The sequence below is a fragment of the Amborella trichopoda genome, chromosome 9 (genome assembly GCF_054954075.1).
Source record: "Amborella trichopoda isolate Santa Cruz 75 chromosome 9, AtrichopodaSantaCruz75HAP2 v2.0, whole genome shotgun sequence".
Taxonomy (NCBI): Eukaryota; Viridiplantae; Streptophyta; class Magnoliopsida; order Amborellales; family Amborellaceae; genus Amborella; species Amborella trichopoda.
Window position 1 is genome coordinate 15,204,189 of NC_142344.1, and position 16,582 is coordinate 15,220,770.

At 36.6% G+C, this 16,582-nt stretch overlaps 1 protein-coding gene across 8 annotated transcripts in view; it reads left to right on the plus strand.

Annotated features, from left to right (window-relative positions):
* The window catches only part of LOC18424460 (general transcription and DNA repair factor IIH helicase/translocase subunit XPB1), a 42,333-nt gene that overhangs the window by 13,972 nt on the left and 11,779 nt on the right, over positions 1-16,582 (plus strand). For 5 of the 8 annotated variants that reach the window (XM_088846525.1, XM_088846524.1, XM_020661496.2 and 2 more), the window contains 6 exons: positions 280-617; positions 891-966; positions 1,064-1,257; positions 5,647-5,810; positions 5,916-5,988; positions 15,204-15,317. In XM_088846525.1, the coding sequence (XP_088702651.1) occupies positions 280-617; positions 891-966; positions 1,064-1,257; positions 5,647-5,810; positions 5,916-5,988; positions 15,204-15,317 (959 nt within the window). The remainder of the gene's footprint in view (positions 1-279; positions 618-890; positions 967-1,063; positions 1,258-5,646; positions 5,811-5,915; positions 5,989-15,203; positions 15,318-16,582) is intronic. The other 3 variants (XM_088846527.1, XM_020661497.2, XM_088846526.1) reach the window with 1 other exon arrangement.

Below are 16,582 nucleotides of genomic sequence, written 5' to 3' on the forward strand. Positions count from 1 at the left end.
TCATTTTTGAAAGAATCGAGTTGAAAACAAGACCCTTCCCAATCATTAAAAGTCAAAAGCAGTTCATTACCACAGTTCAGTTGCCTAGATTTTGTCAGCTGATTTGAGTCCAATGGAATCAGATGTTTTTATGCGGAATCAGACTATTTCTCACATAGTTGTGATATTTTATTCTTCAGTTTCCTATGAAAAGACTTATCTTTGTGACATATTGCTCCCTGTGAACTCAGTGTGAGAATGATATTTTGTAATAGTGTTCTTGTGTATTTTCTATTGCAGGTAGAGCTAGATCTGGCATTATTGTCCTCCCTTGTGGAGCAGGGAAATCTCTTGTTGGTGTTTCTGCAGCTTGTCGGATTAAAAAGAGCTGCCTCTGCTTGGCAACAAATGCTGTTTCCGTAGATCAGTGGGCATTTCAGTTTAAGCTTTGGTCTACTATTAGAGATGATCAAATTTGCCGTTTTACTTCTGATAGCAAGGAAACATTTCGTGGCAATGCTGGTGTGGTTGTGACAACTTATAACATGGTTGCTTTTGGTGGTAAACGTTCTGAAGAGTCAGAGAAAATTATCGAGGAAATTCGGAAAAGAGAGTGGGGTTTGCTTCTGATGGATGAGGTGATCTTTAGTTTTTTATGACTGCTTTTTCAAGTTGTCCTGTATAATGGCTACTAAACTCTAGACTACTGAGTTTCCTTGCGATCTTGTTCAGTTACTGACATCGTGCACACATATACGCAATTTATCGATTGATGCTGACATCATGTATTTGATTATCTTTTGGGAGAGAATATTTGACTATTATAACTTGTAAACCATGTACTGAACTATATAAATCATACAACTGATTATTTTTTATTGTCTCTTGTTGTCCCTGCACTGGCATTACAGGTGCATGTGGTTCCAGCACATATGTTTCGTAAGGTCTTAAGCATCACCAAATCGCACTGTAAACTTGGGCTCACTGGTTTGTATCATTTTTTATTTTTTAAAACTGCTTTGCTCATTTTCTGGAGGTTGCTGTTTACAAATTCGTGCTAAAATGAGATTTTTCAATATTGTAGCCACACTGGTGAGAGAGGATGAACGTATCACAGATTTGAACTTCCTTATTGGTCCCAAACTATATGAAGCAAACTGGTTGGATTTGGTCAAAGGAGGATTTATTGCTAATGTGCAGTGTGCTGAGGTTTGGTGTCCAATGACAAAGGAATTCTTTGCAGAATATTTGAAGAAGGAAAATTCCAAAAAGAAACAGGTATTCTCTTTCCATAAAGAAGATCATGTACATTTCTAAATTTTTTGTTTTCATATGATTGATTTTTAACAGGGTGCGACACCGGTATGCTTCCGTGATTTGTAAAGCTACTGATTTTGCAGTTCTGAGCAGATACTAACCAGCTGCAACTTTGTCTGCCTTTGAAATTGAATTTCTTTGCTTGTCTTAAGTACCACTGAAATTTTAGATGCCTTCCATTTTTCTATTTACGGGTTGTTTCACTTGCTTTGCACTGGTGGAAGTCAAGGTCCTGGTATTTGATGCAAAAACGATGTAGTACGGTTTTATATTTTAATATGGTACTAGAGGGAGACTAAGGCTTTTAGGTTGGCTGATATGTTTGCTGCTACATGTTGCTTGGCTTCGTAACTATTCAGGTTTTCCTTAAGCAGTGGTATTCGTGTCTTTCTGTTATCAGTTGGAACCTGGCTTGTTTATTTTTTCGATAGAATCTAGTTTCTGCTACTGGTCTGAGATGAGAGCTTTTGGTCTATCTCAGCATATTTGTCAACGTCTGAAAAATATGATTGTCCTATGTGGCACAATTTGGTTGAATTTGCACCATGGAATTCAATTTTGTCTCTAATGTATAAATGTACCTTATCGGTCGTCACTTCTTTAGAGAAGGCATGGTTATTGGTGAAATTGGATGAACTTGTTAGGATGTGTTATACTTTAATGAATATTTGTTGACACCCATGAGTTTGCGATTGCAAAAGGCATTCTATAGTGGTCATAGAGGAGGTCTCAGTATTTTTATGGCATTTATGCAATTCTAGTTCTCAAACTTGTTAATTAGGTTCATGGAATCAGGTTTTGACCCACGTCTGATCCTCTGAGATGGTATTGTGCAAAGTCTTTGTGCAGTGCTGATTAGTTGTTAGACAGTTAAAAAGCATGCTGATCAATGATTCGAATAATATGGGCATAATCGACCTCTTTGAGCATTTGTGCTATAATTGAGTTAAGCTTGCACTAATTCTTGTCGTTAAAGAATAATCTGTTTGATCATCCTCACGTTAAGAAAAACATGGTCTGATTATCTGAAATGGTCTTATGTGAAGTCTTTGTGAAGTGCTGATTATTGATTAGAAAGTTAACCATAAAAAAAACCATGCTGATATAATCTACATGATCCAATAACATCGATATAATCTACATTTTTGAGCATTTGTGCAACAATTCAATTAAGCTTGCACTTACTGTTGTCGTTAAAGAATAATCTCTGTGATTGTCCTTACATTAAGGAAAACATGGTTATAGTTGAAGTTTGAATGAGCTTGTTAGGGTGGGTATTTAGATTCTTCATATTTTTTTTCTTTTAAATACACGACCATGACATCATTGTGTTGAGCCTAGGCAAACATCCATAAACAAGTGAGTTTAAATACAAGTCATCTGCCTAATCACTATAGTTTTCAAGATAATCTTGGATTTGTAATTGGCTATGTGAGAGAAACAATTTGGATTGTTTCTTAGTAGATAAGAAGTATTTCATTTGGTAACGATGTATACTTGGTGCTGAAATTTTTCTCCTTATTTGCAGTTAATTTAATTCTAAGGTGATATCAAACTAAACCCACATCAAACCTACCAATTCATTGGGTCCTAGTGGGATGCTTTTCCCTTTGATTCCAAACACTGGAGTCTGCTTGTAGTAGACAACTTTCTGGACCAGTCGAACCATAGCAGTCATTCCCAAAGCAAAACATTCTCTTCTTGCATCATTTTAAAAATATTTGGAATATTTTAGATTCCTACTTTGAGCTTTATTCTTTATCTTCTGACTTGGCCTCCATGACGTTTTCTGAAGAAATGTCACTCTGGATAGATATGCTTTCAACAAGCAGAACCCAGTTTTGTGTTTTTACTGAAAAGACGGCTATTTTTTAACAATATTTCTTTCCCAATCAGTAACTAATCTAAAAACTCTAAACAATGGCTGTCCGATCGCGGTCCTTGCTGTAATCTTCTCCAAATAGGAACCAAAGGATGACAAAAATCTCAACTTGGGTATCTAGAGAATGGGAGACAATATAGATGTGAAGCACCAAGCTAGAAGACACCTTTGGGTCACTTATGGGCCAGCAAAGAGAGAGGCTAGGGCTAGGATGTGTGCAGCATGGAGAGAGAGAAAGAGTGTGGCATGGATGTCTAGGGAGAAAAAAGAGAGAGACAGGCTATCTCAGTTGTGTGTTCGAAGGATAGGAGAAGATCCCTATTTATAGAAGTGCTAGGGCTAGGGTTTTGCCATCTTTAGGAAGGAGCAATCTGGATCGTTGATCTGCGATGATCAATGGGTCGCATAGAAGCTTTTAATAGTAGCCATCCATTCCCTAAATTAGGCATCGTAATGTAACAAGGATCTAGTGCTCTTATCTTAGTTTCCTTGGAAAATCCAGCAAATAATAATTTTTTTAGAACACTTTTTAAATGTTATAAAGAAATTTTGCTTCCGAACAAACTTGCCCCAAAATTATTCTCTCCTAAATATTCCATCCACCTTTTGGAACCATCTCCTCTTACCAAATTTAATTGAAGAGGAATATAAGGCTTCCTTGAATGGGACATCCCATATCCTCTTTCTAAAATCTTCTCCCAAAATCCATTACTCTTACCCACCAAGTTAGCCTAGGAGAGAGAGTAAGATGTATGGAGAGTAAGGAGGGGGAGGGCCCCATGTTCCAAGTAAAGGGAAAATGGTTCCACATGTGGGTCCTGGTAATTGGGTCCCATGTGACATGTGTATGGCCCCTTTCCTTCCCAAAAAAATTATTTGCACTAAATTTTTAGCAAAATGATTTTTTATACATGTTGATAAAATAAAAATATTCATTTTATGAAAAGCAAATTTCTAAATTAAAAATAAAATTAATAAAAAAATAATTGGTACCATGGGTGTAGGGCTGTTAACGTGTGCCCCCTTAAAGCAAGTCATGTCTTGGTGGACATGTGCATTCCTACCATTTTGGTGCAAGGGTTCCTTGCTTCAGCATATGTACACGTTGATCCCTTCGATCATTTTCAATATATGTGGCTATCATATGGTCTTGGGGTATTTATTTCGAGGATTTGGCCCTTGCACTTATAGACCTCTCACTGGAGTATGATATCATTATAATATCATTCATTACAGGCTCTGAAGCCCTTTAAAGGCCACATAATCCCAACAGTTCCTTCCTCAATTGTGCATCCAATAGTCGTAAGAGATGGAGAATGTTCTTACTTTTTGTCAGTCTTCACATAGCAAATGAGATGATTGATGTTCCATGACAGTTCGGTTTTTTATTTTTTTAGCATGGATATTTTCTACCTTTTATCATCAAGAGGAAAGCACGCAGTGAGTCATGGATATGAATATCCAACCTAGGGGCTCAAGACAATGATTATTTTGGTCTTTACCATATTCAAGGTAAACTCTTGAGCATTAGCCTAATGTGCCCTTGGATTTGGTTGTGAGGATTGCCAAACTTTGGCTATTAACTACATATCAACTATCTGTCTATATCTTATATCATAGTTACCAAAATCTCTCACCTAAGGTCGCGATATTCCCATTCGGATTCCTGATTCCGCAATTCTGACAAGGAATCTTCACGGATTATGTGAAATTGTTTTTAGGAATCTCGATTCCAACACTTATAGAATATCATTTCTGATATTTATTGATTCTCCATTATGCAATTGTTGAATCTCGATTCTACATTTGTCGAATCTGGATTCCGCATATACTCTCTCCATCAAATTAGAAACCAAACATAGGGTCATGAACTATAAAATAAACATTTAAAACCTAAGTGAAGCATCGAATCAGAAACTCGATTCTAAATTTATCGTAATTTCAATTCCATGTATTAAAGAATCTCTATTCCATATTGATCGATGCCACTTAGGTCAGAAACTCAATTCCAAAGAGGACAGAATCTTGATTTCATATATGTAGGGATCTCGATTCCACTTGGTTTGAATCTCGATTCCTATAAAGTAGGAATCTCGTTTCCCGCCATTCCCCCTTGTACGGACGTTGATTCCAAAAGCAGGAACCTTCTAGCTAGACATGATTCCACAATTGTCAATTCGTGAAACGATTTGGAATCTCAGGTGTTTCCCACAACTATGTATTAGATAAAATGGATGTGATGTTCCAATTTCTAATAATATCTATACTGAAAATGTTACAACTATTGGCAGTGGAATAGCAATTCAGTGACATTGGTGTTTTTTGGTCTGGATTTGCATGGTATAGGAGATCCTTTTCCATCCCTTCTAGATCTTGTTCCTTAACATGGTATACCTCTTTTCACCTGATGAAAGTTTTTCTTGTGCTTGGTTATTCTTATGTCGTTTAATTATTTGTTGCTGTTCCAGGCATTGTATGTGATGAATCCCAACAAATTTAGAGCATGTGAATTTCTGATTCGTTTCCATGAGCAACAGCGTGGAGATAAAATAATTGTTTTTGCTGACAATTTGTTTGCATTAACTGAGTACGCGATGAAGCTTCGTAAACCCATGATCTATGGTGCTACCAGGTTAACTCAGGGCTACAGGGGCTTTTGTTTGAAGTAACTACTAGTGCTGTATTTTTTGAGTGTTTGCAGTGGTAAGAAATGTGTTTGCTTTTTCTTTTTCATCAGCCACACAGAAAGGACAAGAATTCTTTCAGCATTTAAAAGCAGTCCAGATGTTAACACTGTTTTCCTGTCAAAGGTAAGGTCTTTGTGTTTATTTGTAACTGTAACTTTTTTTATCAGGCATTCTTATTATCTTTTGCATTTACTGACAATCCAGATCTTAACACGTTTTTCCTGTCACATGTATGGGTTGTGTTTTTTTTTTCTACTTTTTGTGGTCAGAATTTCTCTTTATTTATCTCTTGAATGCTATGTCCTCATTGAAATATGAATGAGAAACTGATTTGCCCTTGAAACCCCATGTTGGATCTTTTACCTGAGTCCTAGACCTAATTTCCCTGCTAAATATGTATTGAACACTGACTGATAGTGCTTTTCTCCTGTACTTTCAAAGAATTGTACTAGCAAACTAGTTAGGACAGCGAGCAACTAGCAGATATGTGACTTTGTAGTGACTTTTTTTTGCACTCTTATCTTTCCAATTGTTTCAGGACTTGGTAATGTAAAGTTACATAGGCAAAATCATCTTGAAGTTGCGAACTGTTGATTTAATAGCAGTTCATTTATGGTGATATTCCTGGTTTGTACTACTTAGATTCATTTTCTGAAAGAATCCGATTTATGTGTTTAGGGAATGTGTATGCGCATGATTTATGTTAAGGAAAGACCAATTTCTGTTGAGGCAGAAACAACTGTGTTGAAAAAGTCTATAAAAAATTCCAAAAGCAAAAAGTTCTCTCTTAAGCCTTTCTGAAAGTTATTATTATATGAATATTCATTTTTCTTTGCAAGTGAGAAAATGCCTGCCGTGGGCAATTTGGTCTTTCACTCCCCTTTAAGATAGGGGTGGGGGGAGGGGGAAAGACATCGGGGGTGTTATTCCAAACACTAGATTGCTTAATAACTCCATTTTTGGTGAGAAAAACATAAAAAATAAAATCATATTTTTTAACTCTTTTTAAGATACACAAAGCTATGAACTTGGAGAAATCATTTCAAATCCACTATTTTTTGGATTGGATTCATTGTGAAATATTAAGACATGTTTAAATCGGAGATTTTAGGAGATCAAAGGGTCGATATTCATCCAAAACATCGAGGATCGGAGATCGGGCAACAAAAGTTAGTCCTTTTGTTAAATTACACGTAGACACATACTTCAATATTATTACATGCACTGTACGTACTTAATGTTATATGAATTATTGGATGCATTATAGTAATTAGTTCTACATGCATTAGTATATTATGTATACATGTATACATATATGTAAGCCTAGGGCACCTCAAAACTGAGGCGCTGGCCTAAATGTTTGCAATGCACCTTGATGGTCTGCGCCGCTGTTTGTCGAGCTGCTGATCAATGCTTTGATTACATTTCCTCATCATACCCAGATTTCCTTGCTATCTCTTCCTTGACAAACTCCATTGCTTGTGAAACGACCCACCCGTAGGTGTATCTTCTCACTATCCACCAAGCGGAACACTTGGAAGGTTCAAATTCGAATACTTGGAGCTAGTAGACTGCCCCATTTCCAAAATCGAGGGTGCAAAACAACAGCGACATCCGCTTCTCTTTTGTATGTTTGGCCAACATTCTATTGGTCCATTGTTCCGAAACAAACATGACCCTGAACTTGCCTTTCTAGGCCCCGATAAACTGAAGTGTCAGGTAGAAAGTGGCAAACCTCGTCACTCTCTAGCCTCACCAATTCCTCTTCGCTGTGAACTTCCTCTTCATGGCAAGGACTTGTGTTTTCTGATGTATGCAAACAGTGAAGACCTTTGCTTTCTTTGTTGTCCTGCAATTTTCTAACTTACTAATCGCCTTAGGGATGAGGTCAATACAATGCGCCATATAGGCTGTCCAACAAGTATGCGGCCTCTTCTCCTTTTGTACTGTGGCAGCTGCCATATTGGCTATCGTCGTGCCTTTGACCACCCGAATGATAGGTTGCTCCCCTACCTCCTCTACACAGGTCCGCTATGCTGAAAATGGACACTGCATTGTATGTTTCTATTAATGCATCAACGACTTCAAATATATTTTACCTGTTAGACATTTCATCAGAATGTTCATAATACTTTTCTCCTCCTATTGATCCATGAATCAATCATCATGGTGACCTTGTGATAAAGGACAAAAGTATTGCTATTTCAAATTTTTGTTTAAATATAAAGGACTTACATTTGAATTTTAATTTTTTTTTTTTTGAGGAAAGGTTAACTTGTATTAATATTGTAAGAGATTACAAAAATAGAGTTCTGAAGTCACCCACAGCTGGGGACTCGGTAAAAAATCATATGACCAGATTTGTACAGTGGCTTATAACAATGCCCGGTAGCTGGGTTTTACAGTGTAGTTAAAAAACAGGAAAGAGGACTTATAGATCGCCCTTGTACAAAGATATACAAAAAGCTTTCAAAAAAACTCCTGTGCTAAAATGAGACTGCTGTGCAAAAAATCAGGCTGAGACGTGGAGGTTGTATGCCCCTAGTCCTGCGTCAAAAAAGGTGGACCCAGGTTGCACTTCTTGTCCCTTCCTTCTAGCTTCCTCTTGCGCCAGCCGATCTGCGGTGTCGTTGGACGTCCTCCAAGTATGCATCCTGGAGACGTCCATAGCCTTGCAAATGTTATGTATCTCATCAAATATAGGAATAAAGTACCACGGTGGAGGGCTAGGATAGCTAGCCCAGGAGAGGACATTCTTAGAGTCCCCTTCCACAATGAGGTGTGGGCCCCACACCGGGTTGTAGTTTTTTAGAGGATGCAAAAGGGCCAAACTTTAATATTAGGCTTTACCTTTAGGTTTTTTAGGTTTTTTGGGGATTCTAGGGTTTTTCAAATTTATAGGATTTTAGGAATCGTTTAGAAAAGTAGTTCTTATGGAATATTTTGTTTTATTAGGGTTAAAAATGTCATTACAAATTTATTTTAACTAGGACTTCTGTTCAATTACAATTAGGATTTCGTGGTCTCTTAGTAAGGTCTTACGTTATAAATAGTGGTCTATGTAGAAAATTTAAAGTCGAGGGTTGAGTTTTGAGAAGTTATTTGTGATTTAACCAGTCCAGAGCCATAGAAACCTGACTTGTAGGCTTCCTCTCTAATTTTTAAATCAATAGATTATTTGATTTTCTTCCTTGTAAATTGTTTTTTGCATCAATTGGTATTAGAGCAAAGGATTTGTGATAAGCAAGGGCGGAAATTTTTTATCAAGCCTAGAACTTGCCGATTTCAGCCTAGGGTTTGCTGATTTTCTGCACAGGGTTTGTGACTTCAACGAATCCATGGTAGCAATTAGGGACGTGGAAGAGGAGCTCTTATACATCCTACCCTAAAATGCCAAAGATAAAGAGATTGAAATCTCATAAGGCAGGTTTATCAGCTTGCATAACAACTCACTCACTTTTAGGTAAGATGGTGATCTTTCTGCCCTAGAAGATGTCAACTATAATCCCTTTCACTGCCGTGCTATGCGTGAGGAGTTGAGTCAAGAGGAAAGTGATAGAAGATCTAGACCAGGGGGGGGGGGTGGGGGGGGGGCGGGTGGGTAATCACTCTAGGGTTTTCGATTTGAAGGTGGACATTCTTGATTTTAATGAGCATAAATTGACTCACAGCCAAAGGTAATCTTGTTGCTTGTGAGTGTAATTTGGTTCGTGATATTGAGGAGACCGATCATAGAGAATCTTTATTTTCATCAAGTTGTTTCCAAAATCAGCATGCTGTAGATTGATATTTGCCACCAATCTTTGACACATGTTCAGATGGAGATTAGATCTTGTTGGAGCTGATCTCCAATGAGGAACAAGATTTTGTCGATGAAAAGGATGAAAGGCTCCAAGTAGAACCAATAGGTGAAGTTGTTGGTTCGGCCATCCAAACTAGTGCTCATCTCGAACATGCACCCTTGATTTGTTCTAGGCAGAACCAAATCAATATCGACAGGTTTAAGTGACTAAATTGAAGGAAATCCAAAAAGCTTATGTAGCTGAACAAACTCTATCATCATAAAGTGACCCTCTCCTCGAGGTGTTCTCGAAAGTTTTTATGTGCGTGTCAATGATTTCAATGCCCCAACCTCACTGCATAATTATTTGTATTGATTGGGCTAACGGCCCACAGGTCCAACGATTCGAAGCATAATTTTCTGATTGATGAAGGTTGTAGGACTAATGCAAAACTCATCTTAGCCTACTTCAAAACTCGATGTATGAGTTTTCTCCAACTAGGGGAGTCTAATACAAGAGAAAACTATTCTTAGTCTTAATTTTTGTTTGATTTAAAGGATGTATATTTTAATTTTAATTATGGCGTATTTTTAGGGTTTTTAAATTATTTTAGGCATTCTAGGATTTTTGTGTTTAGGATTTTTGGAGTTGTTTAAAAATGTAGATTGCTTATGGAATATTTTATTTTATTAGATGTAAATATATCACTCTAGGGTTTTCGATTTGAAGGTGGACATTCTTGATTTTAATGAGCATAAATTGACTCACAACCAAAGGTAATCTTGTTGCTTGTGAGTGTAATTTGGTTCGTGATATTGAGGAGACCGATCATAGAGAATCTTTATTTTCATCAAGTTGTTTCCAAAATCAGCATGCTGTAGATTGATATTTGCTACCAATCTCCGACACATGCTCAGATGGAGATTAGATCTTGTTGGAGCTGATCTACAATGAGGAACAAGATTTTGTCGATGAAAAGGATGAAAGGCTCCAAGTAGAACCAATAGGTGAAGTTGTTGGTTCGGCCATCCAAACTAGTGTTCATCTCGAACATGCACCCTTGATTTGTTCTAGGCAGAACCAAATCAATATCGACAGGTTTAAGTGACTAAATTGAAGGAAATCCAAAAAGCTTATGTAGCTGAACAAACTGTGTCATCATAAACTGACCCTCTCCTCAAGGTGTTCTCGAAAGTTTTTATGTGCGTGTCAATGATTTCAATGCCCCAACCTCAATGCATAATTATTTCTATTGATTGGGCTAACGGCTCACAGGTCCAACGATTCGAAGCATAATTTTCTGATTGATGAAGGTTGTGGGACTAATGCAAAACTCATCTTAGCCTACTTCAAAACTCGATGTATGAGTTTTCTCCAACTAGGGGAGTCTAATACAGGAGAAAACTATTCTTAGTCTTAATTTTTGTTTGATTTAAAGGATGTATATTTTAATTTTAATTATGGCGTATTTTTAGGGTTTTTAAGTTATTTTAGGCATTCTAGGATTTTTTGTGTTTAGGATTTTTGGAGTTGTTTAAAAATGTAGATTGCTTATGGAATATTTTATTTTATTAGATGCAAATATGTCATTGCAAGTTTTATTTCAATTAAGACTTCAAGATTAGGATTTCTTTGTCTCTAAGCATAAGGGTCTATGTAGAGAATTTGTAATAGATAATTGAGTTTTGAGAAGCTACTTCTAGTTTAACTAGTGTAGGCCTGTAGGCTTCCTCTTTAATATTCCAATCAATATATTATTTGGTTTTCTCCCTTGCGACTTTTTCTTTGCTTCACCCTGTGCTTCACCCTTGCATCCGTATGTCTTTAGATACTCATTTGTGAGCTTCACCCCCTCCTTAAGCAAGGGCTCTCTGAACTCGTAAGGTGGAGGGCCTCTTAACTCAAGTTACTGTTGCTTCCAAGATGCCTTGAAAGCTCTTCAAGCAAGCGAGAATGAAATAAATGCGATCCATTGGTCTATTTATTGGTATACCCAATCCTTATCCTCCTTGGATGATTCTCTGTAGCAGTCCGCTTCTTGTCTCTCATCAACCTTGGGATCAACGATAACATAACAATCCATATGCCCCCTTTGTGTGAAGTTTCTTCTGTCCAAACCCCCTCTTGCGGTCTTGCCTACTGACTCAAGTTGAACCCACCATAGGATCTGCATATTCACCACTATAGTTGTCATCTTCTTTCTCCCCAAACACATACACTGACCTGACAGCTCCTCATATTTTTTCTTCTTGTCTTCCTTTAGTCCACATCCAAATGGGCCAACGTGTACCTCCTAACATCGATCACTACAATCTTGCATGTGGCTGCATCACCTTTAAATCCATCGAAATGTTTCTTTACTCAATGTATGTTGACTATTTAACTATTTGGCACAAATTTTATTGCTCCCTTATTGTTTGCATTAGGATATTTTCAACCCCGATGAGCTTGTTTATTTGAACTAGCAGATGACATTGTCGCCTGCCTATCAAAAGAAGTAAACTAATCCCCAAATCTGAAAAATCATAAATCCAAAAGTCAATCATGAATACATGATAGATGCAATAAATTGAAACGCAACCTTGAAAAAATTCAACAAATCAAAACCCCTAGTTGAATTTATTTTTTTCACAAGTTTGTGACTTTTAGTCTAATTTTGGGGTAACCGTTTTAAATTTGTGAGCAGCTTCAGGTCTAATTTTGGGTTAACCATAAGTTTGTGGCTTTTGGTGTTCTTGGGTCAGGTCTTGTTCCGCCCCTACTGCGCTAGGTGGCTTTTTACTTTGTCGTGTTCTTCTTTTCTTTTGGTCACCAGTCTCGGTGACATTTTGTGTTCTTGCCAGTTGGCCCCTTTTTTAATCTCTCTTTTCCATCAATACAATGTTAACAACATCAAAAATAAAAAAATAAAAAAAAAATCACAAGAGCAAACCCAAACTTGAAAAGAAAGTCACAAAACTAAAACTCATTATTGAATAAAGTCAGCAAACCCAAACCAAAGCTCAAAACAATACACAAAACCAAAGTCCAATATTGAAAAAGTCATCAAGGAACTGAAACTCATACAAAAATAAATGTACAAAAATGTCAAAAACTGAAATATGAAACTACAAAAAAAAGAAGAAAAAAAAGAAACTTAAAACCAAAGCCCAATATTGAAAAAATGGCTAAACTGAAACCTTATCTTGAAAAAAGTCATCAAGAAGCTTAAACTCATTCTAGAAAATATTTACTGAACCCAAAGGTGCAAAATTGAAATTCGAAGCTAGGAAAAATCATGAAAACTAAAACCCAATCCAAAAGCAATGTCAAAAATCCCATACCCAAGCCCACTCTTGAAAATGCCAAAAAACCCAAACCTTAACTTGGAAAAGTAAACACAAAACCAAAACCCAATATTAAAAAAAGAACAAAAAAATCATCTGACATTGAAAAGTATGAACATCCACAAACCCATGATTAAAATGAAGAAAACTAATCACAGATGGCTGGAATTGATGAGCTTTGATCTAAAAAATACATTCTCTAAAATCTAGTTGAGTCTCACATTCAATCGGTTTTTATTTTGCAAGTTAATGAGAGAAGCCGACGTAATTTTAATCTCGGAAAAATTTCAAATCTTGTCTTTGATGGGGTTTTCTTTAAACATCCAACACACCCCACCCCCCATCCCAATGCAAAAGAAAACAAAAAAACCAAAAAAAAACCCAACCCCTCAAATCATCGTCATTATCATCATAGCCGTTTCCCAATTAATTGGGACCCAACCCCTCAAATAATTTTCTTAAACAAAAGTAATTTCTTTGGGGAGAATGACTTTTTCTGTCCTCCCCTAAGGGACCTATTTCTACCCTCGTGCAGCCTGTCAGGGGCACCCATCTTGGGCTCCTAGAGAGGCCCTACACAGGATAGCCTATTTCATGAAGGCAGGGTACCTGTGGCCTCAGCCAGCTTCATGGTGTCCCTTAGGGCCAAGATGGGCTGACTTTTAAGTCACTGAAACCCCCTATGTACTAGTATGTATGGACCCATTATGACTAATAAACAGATAATGCATGAATAATTACACTAGAGCTTTTGGCACATTATGCGATGCCACATAGGCACATACTATATACATGTCTCAACCCTTGGTGAAAAATCTTGTGTAGTAACCTATGCAAGTTCTTGGTGTCTTTGATAGTACTTTGTTTTCTTGCTCTTGATTATTAAATTTGGTTTCCTCGCCAGTAGATTAATCCTTCAGTCAATGTAATGCATTAAAAAGTCCCTTAATACGGTTATAACAGGCAAAAGCTTATCATTATAACTGAAAATAAAGATAAATAAAAATTAAAAATAAGCTTGTATTGGACATTGCTTGGAAAATATTGCATATAATGTTATTATATTCTTTTATTAAGGAAAAATATTTTATGGTACCATTATACCATACTATATGTTTGTTCTCGTGGTGGCCAAAGCAGCATTTTAGGGGATTTTTGTTTGGCCCAAAACTCTGCAACTGTTTTGTTCATCTTTAAAAATCATTTCTTTCTTAAAAGACAATCGATTTTGGCATTCAAAAAATTCTCCAAATTGATTCCCCTGCAAGAGCAATTCTTGACTGGCCATTTGATGGATGATCGGGTATAAAAACTCAATTTTTTCTTTCTTGGTTTCTTATTTTCATTTTGGAGGGTTGGGGATTTGGTTTTAAAGAAGAAAAGGTTTTTTTTTATGTTGTTTTTGTTTGATTTTGGGAAAACCGGGGGGTGAGATGTGGATAGCGTTGGGGGAGGAGGGCCAATGTCCACATGGTGAATCAAAGATGAACTCCAAAATCTCAGGTCCAAATTCCCCAAACATGGTCTTCACTCCATGAGAACATATATGTTTTTGTCCCATGGGACTATGCTAACTGTACCCATTAACTAATCCTTATTTATTTTTAAACAATAATGGTGTTATAACTGATGGAAAGTCCCTTCTATTCTAGTAGATGTAATAGTTCCTTTATAGAAGTAACAGAAGTACTGGGTATTATAATGGGTATAGCATTTCAACATTTTAAACGTACTTAACTGGCCATTGCTTCGCAAAATTTATTCATAGCGGGCATTTTAAACTGTCTGTCTGTCATCATGGGCATTTTAAATAATATGCCAGTCACCATTACAATAACTAACTGCCAGGCCAGCTGCAGTTATAACAGCCATGACTTTCTACTTTTCTGATCCATGATTTGATCTAAGGACTGATTCAGAGTCCAAGGTTGTACTATTTCTTGGAGCTTCTCCATACAACATGATGGGAACTTGAGTTGCATCTATTTTGATGTATTGCGAGAATTATGAGTTAACTTTTCTACTAGGATATATCCAATTGGATACATGAACTTATTTTGTTTACCTGGATAAACTTGAAGTTCTCTCTACTCATTGGAATTTAAGATGTCGCCTAAAGTCCTTTAGGCGTGTCATGCCTCAGTATCTATGACAAGATCACACTTTTTTTTTCCCCAGTGGTACTTAAATTAGGTGGTTTCATAGTTTAAAGGTTTTTTCTTCTTGACAGGTCGGTGATAATTCAATTGATATTCCTGAGGCCAATGTGATTATACAGATCTCATCTCATGCTGGTTCTCGGCGGCAAGAAGCCCAACGTCTTGGTCGTATCCTCAGGGCAAAAGTACGTAATTTAATATTCCGAATTGTGGTTGAAGTACAACTTTTTTTTTCTGGGGATTGAGCAAATGAATATCAAGAGGGGTATGTGGGTGCTGAAATTGTACTCCCCTGCTTGAGCAAGTAGTTATCACTGATCTTTGATTTGTGAACGCAAGACTTGTTATCCTAATCCTGAGCATCTCACGGTTAGTTCTTCCAGTGTGTGTAAGTCACATGAGTTGGTTGGAGCAAACCTATGAGGAATTCATCATTTCTTTTCTTGGATCGAGTCCTGGATCAATTTGGGTTTACATGCTGTAATATCCTCATGTTTACACAACCATTACCTAACCCTGAAGTCAAGAAAAAGAATTAATCAGTTTATGGATATGCAATTGAGATGATATTTTAGTGGATATGTTATTACTTATCCAGCAGAGAGCATTCATTCCTGTTAATTTTCTAGAAAACTCATTTCTGGTTAGAAAAAAGAACTTAGAAACGAGCACTATACCTTAATGTGTGATGTATGAAAACAAGCATCTTTGTTCTATTATTATTGAATTGGTTTTTAGATTGGAAGTTTGATATAGCTTATGAAAATGATGCTATATTTTATTTGTCCCTTTATTATTGAATAGGGTTTTAGATTTGGAAGTTTAATATAGCTTATGAAATAATGCTATATTTTATTTGATAGTGCTGCTATTCACCAATTGGCATGCAAAGATAACAACAAACACCAAACTTCTTAATGCTTCCATTCATTAATTAGAAGATGTTTTTTTGAGGAAATTAACTAGAAGATGTTAAAGCAAAGAAGTAGAGCATATAATAAGACCATGTTTAAAAACAAGTTAGATTGGAACTGGTTTAGCACCGACTTAAGTGTACTAGATTTGACTTTACTGCGTCTCAAGAAAACCTTGCCTGGTCTTTACCCCAAAAAATAAATGATTGTAAATTAATAGATTCTCTAGAGGCTTTACAATACTTGGATGAGACTCAGTCATTCCTCGATGATTCTTTCTAACCACCGAATTGAACATACATGTGGGGTCCATTCATCCTTTCTCTTGGATATTTGGATGTTTCAACGTACATTCATAGTTCTAGTAACAAATTACATGTGCTTTTTTAGGAGGCATCTAAAAAAAATTCACAGAATCAACACTAGACATTCTGTAAATATCTTTGAGAAATGAGATAACTTTGTATATTTATCATAACACTTTGACATAGGTATTTCTTCGTCTAGCAGTGAAGAAGGTAAGAACAGCTGTTATC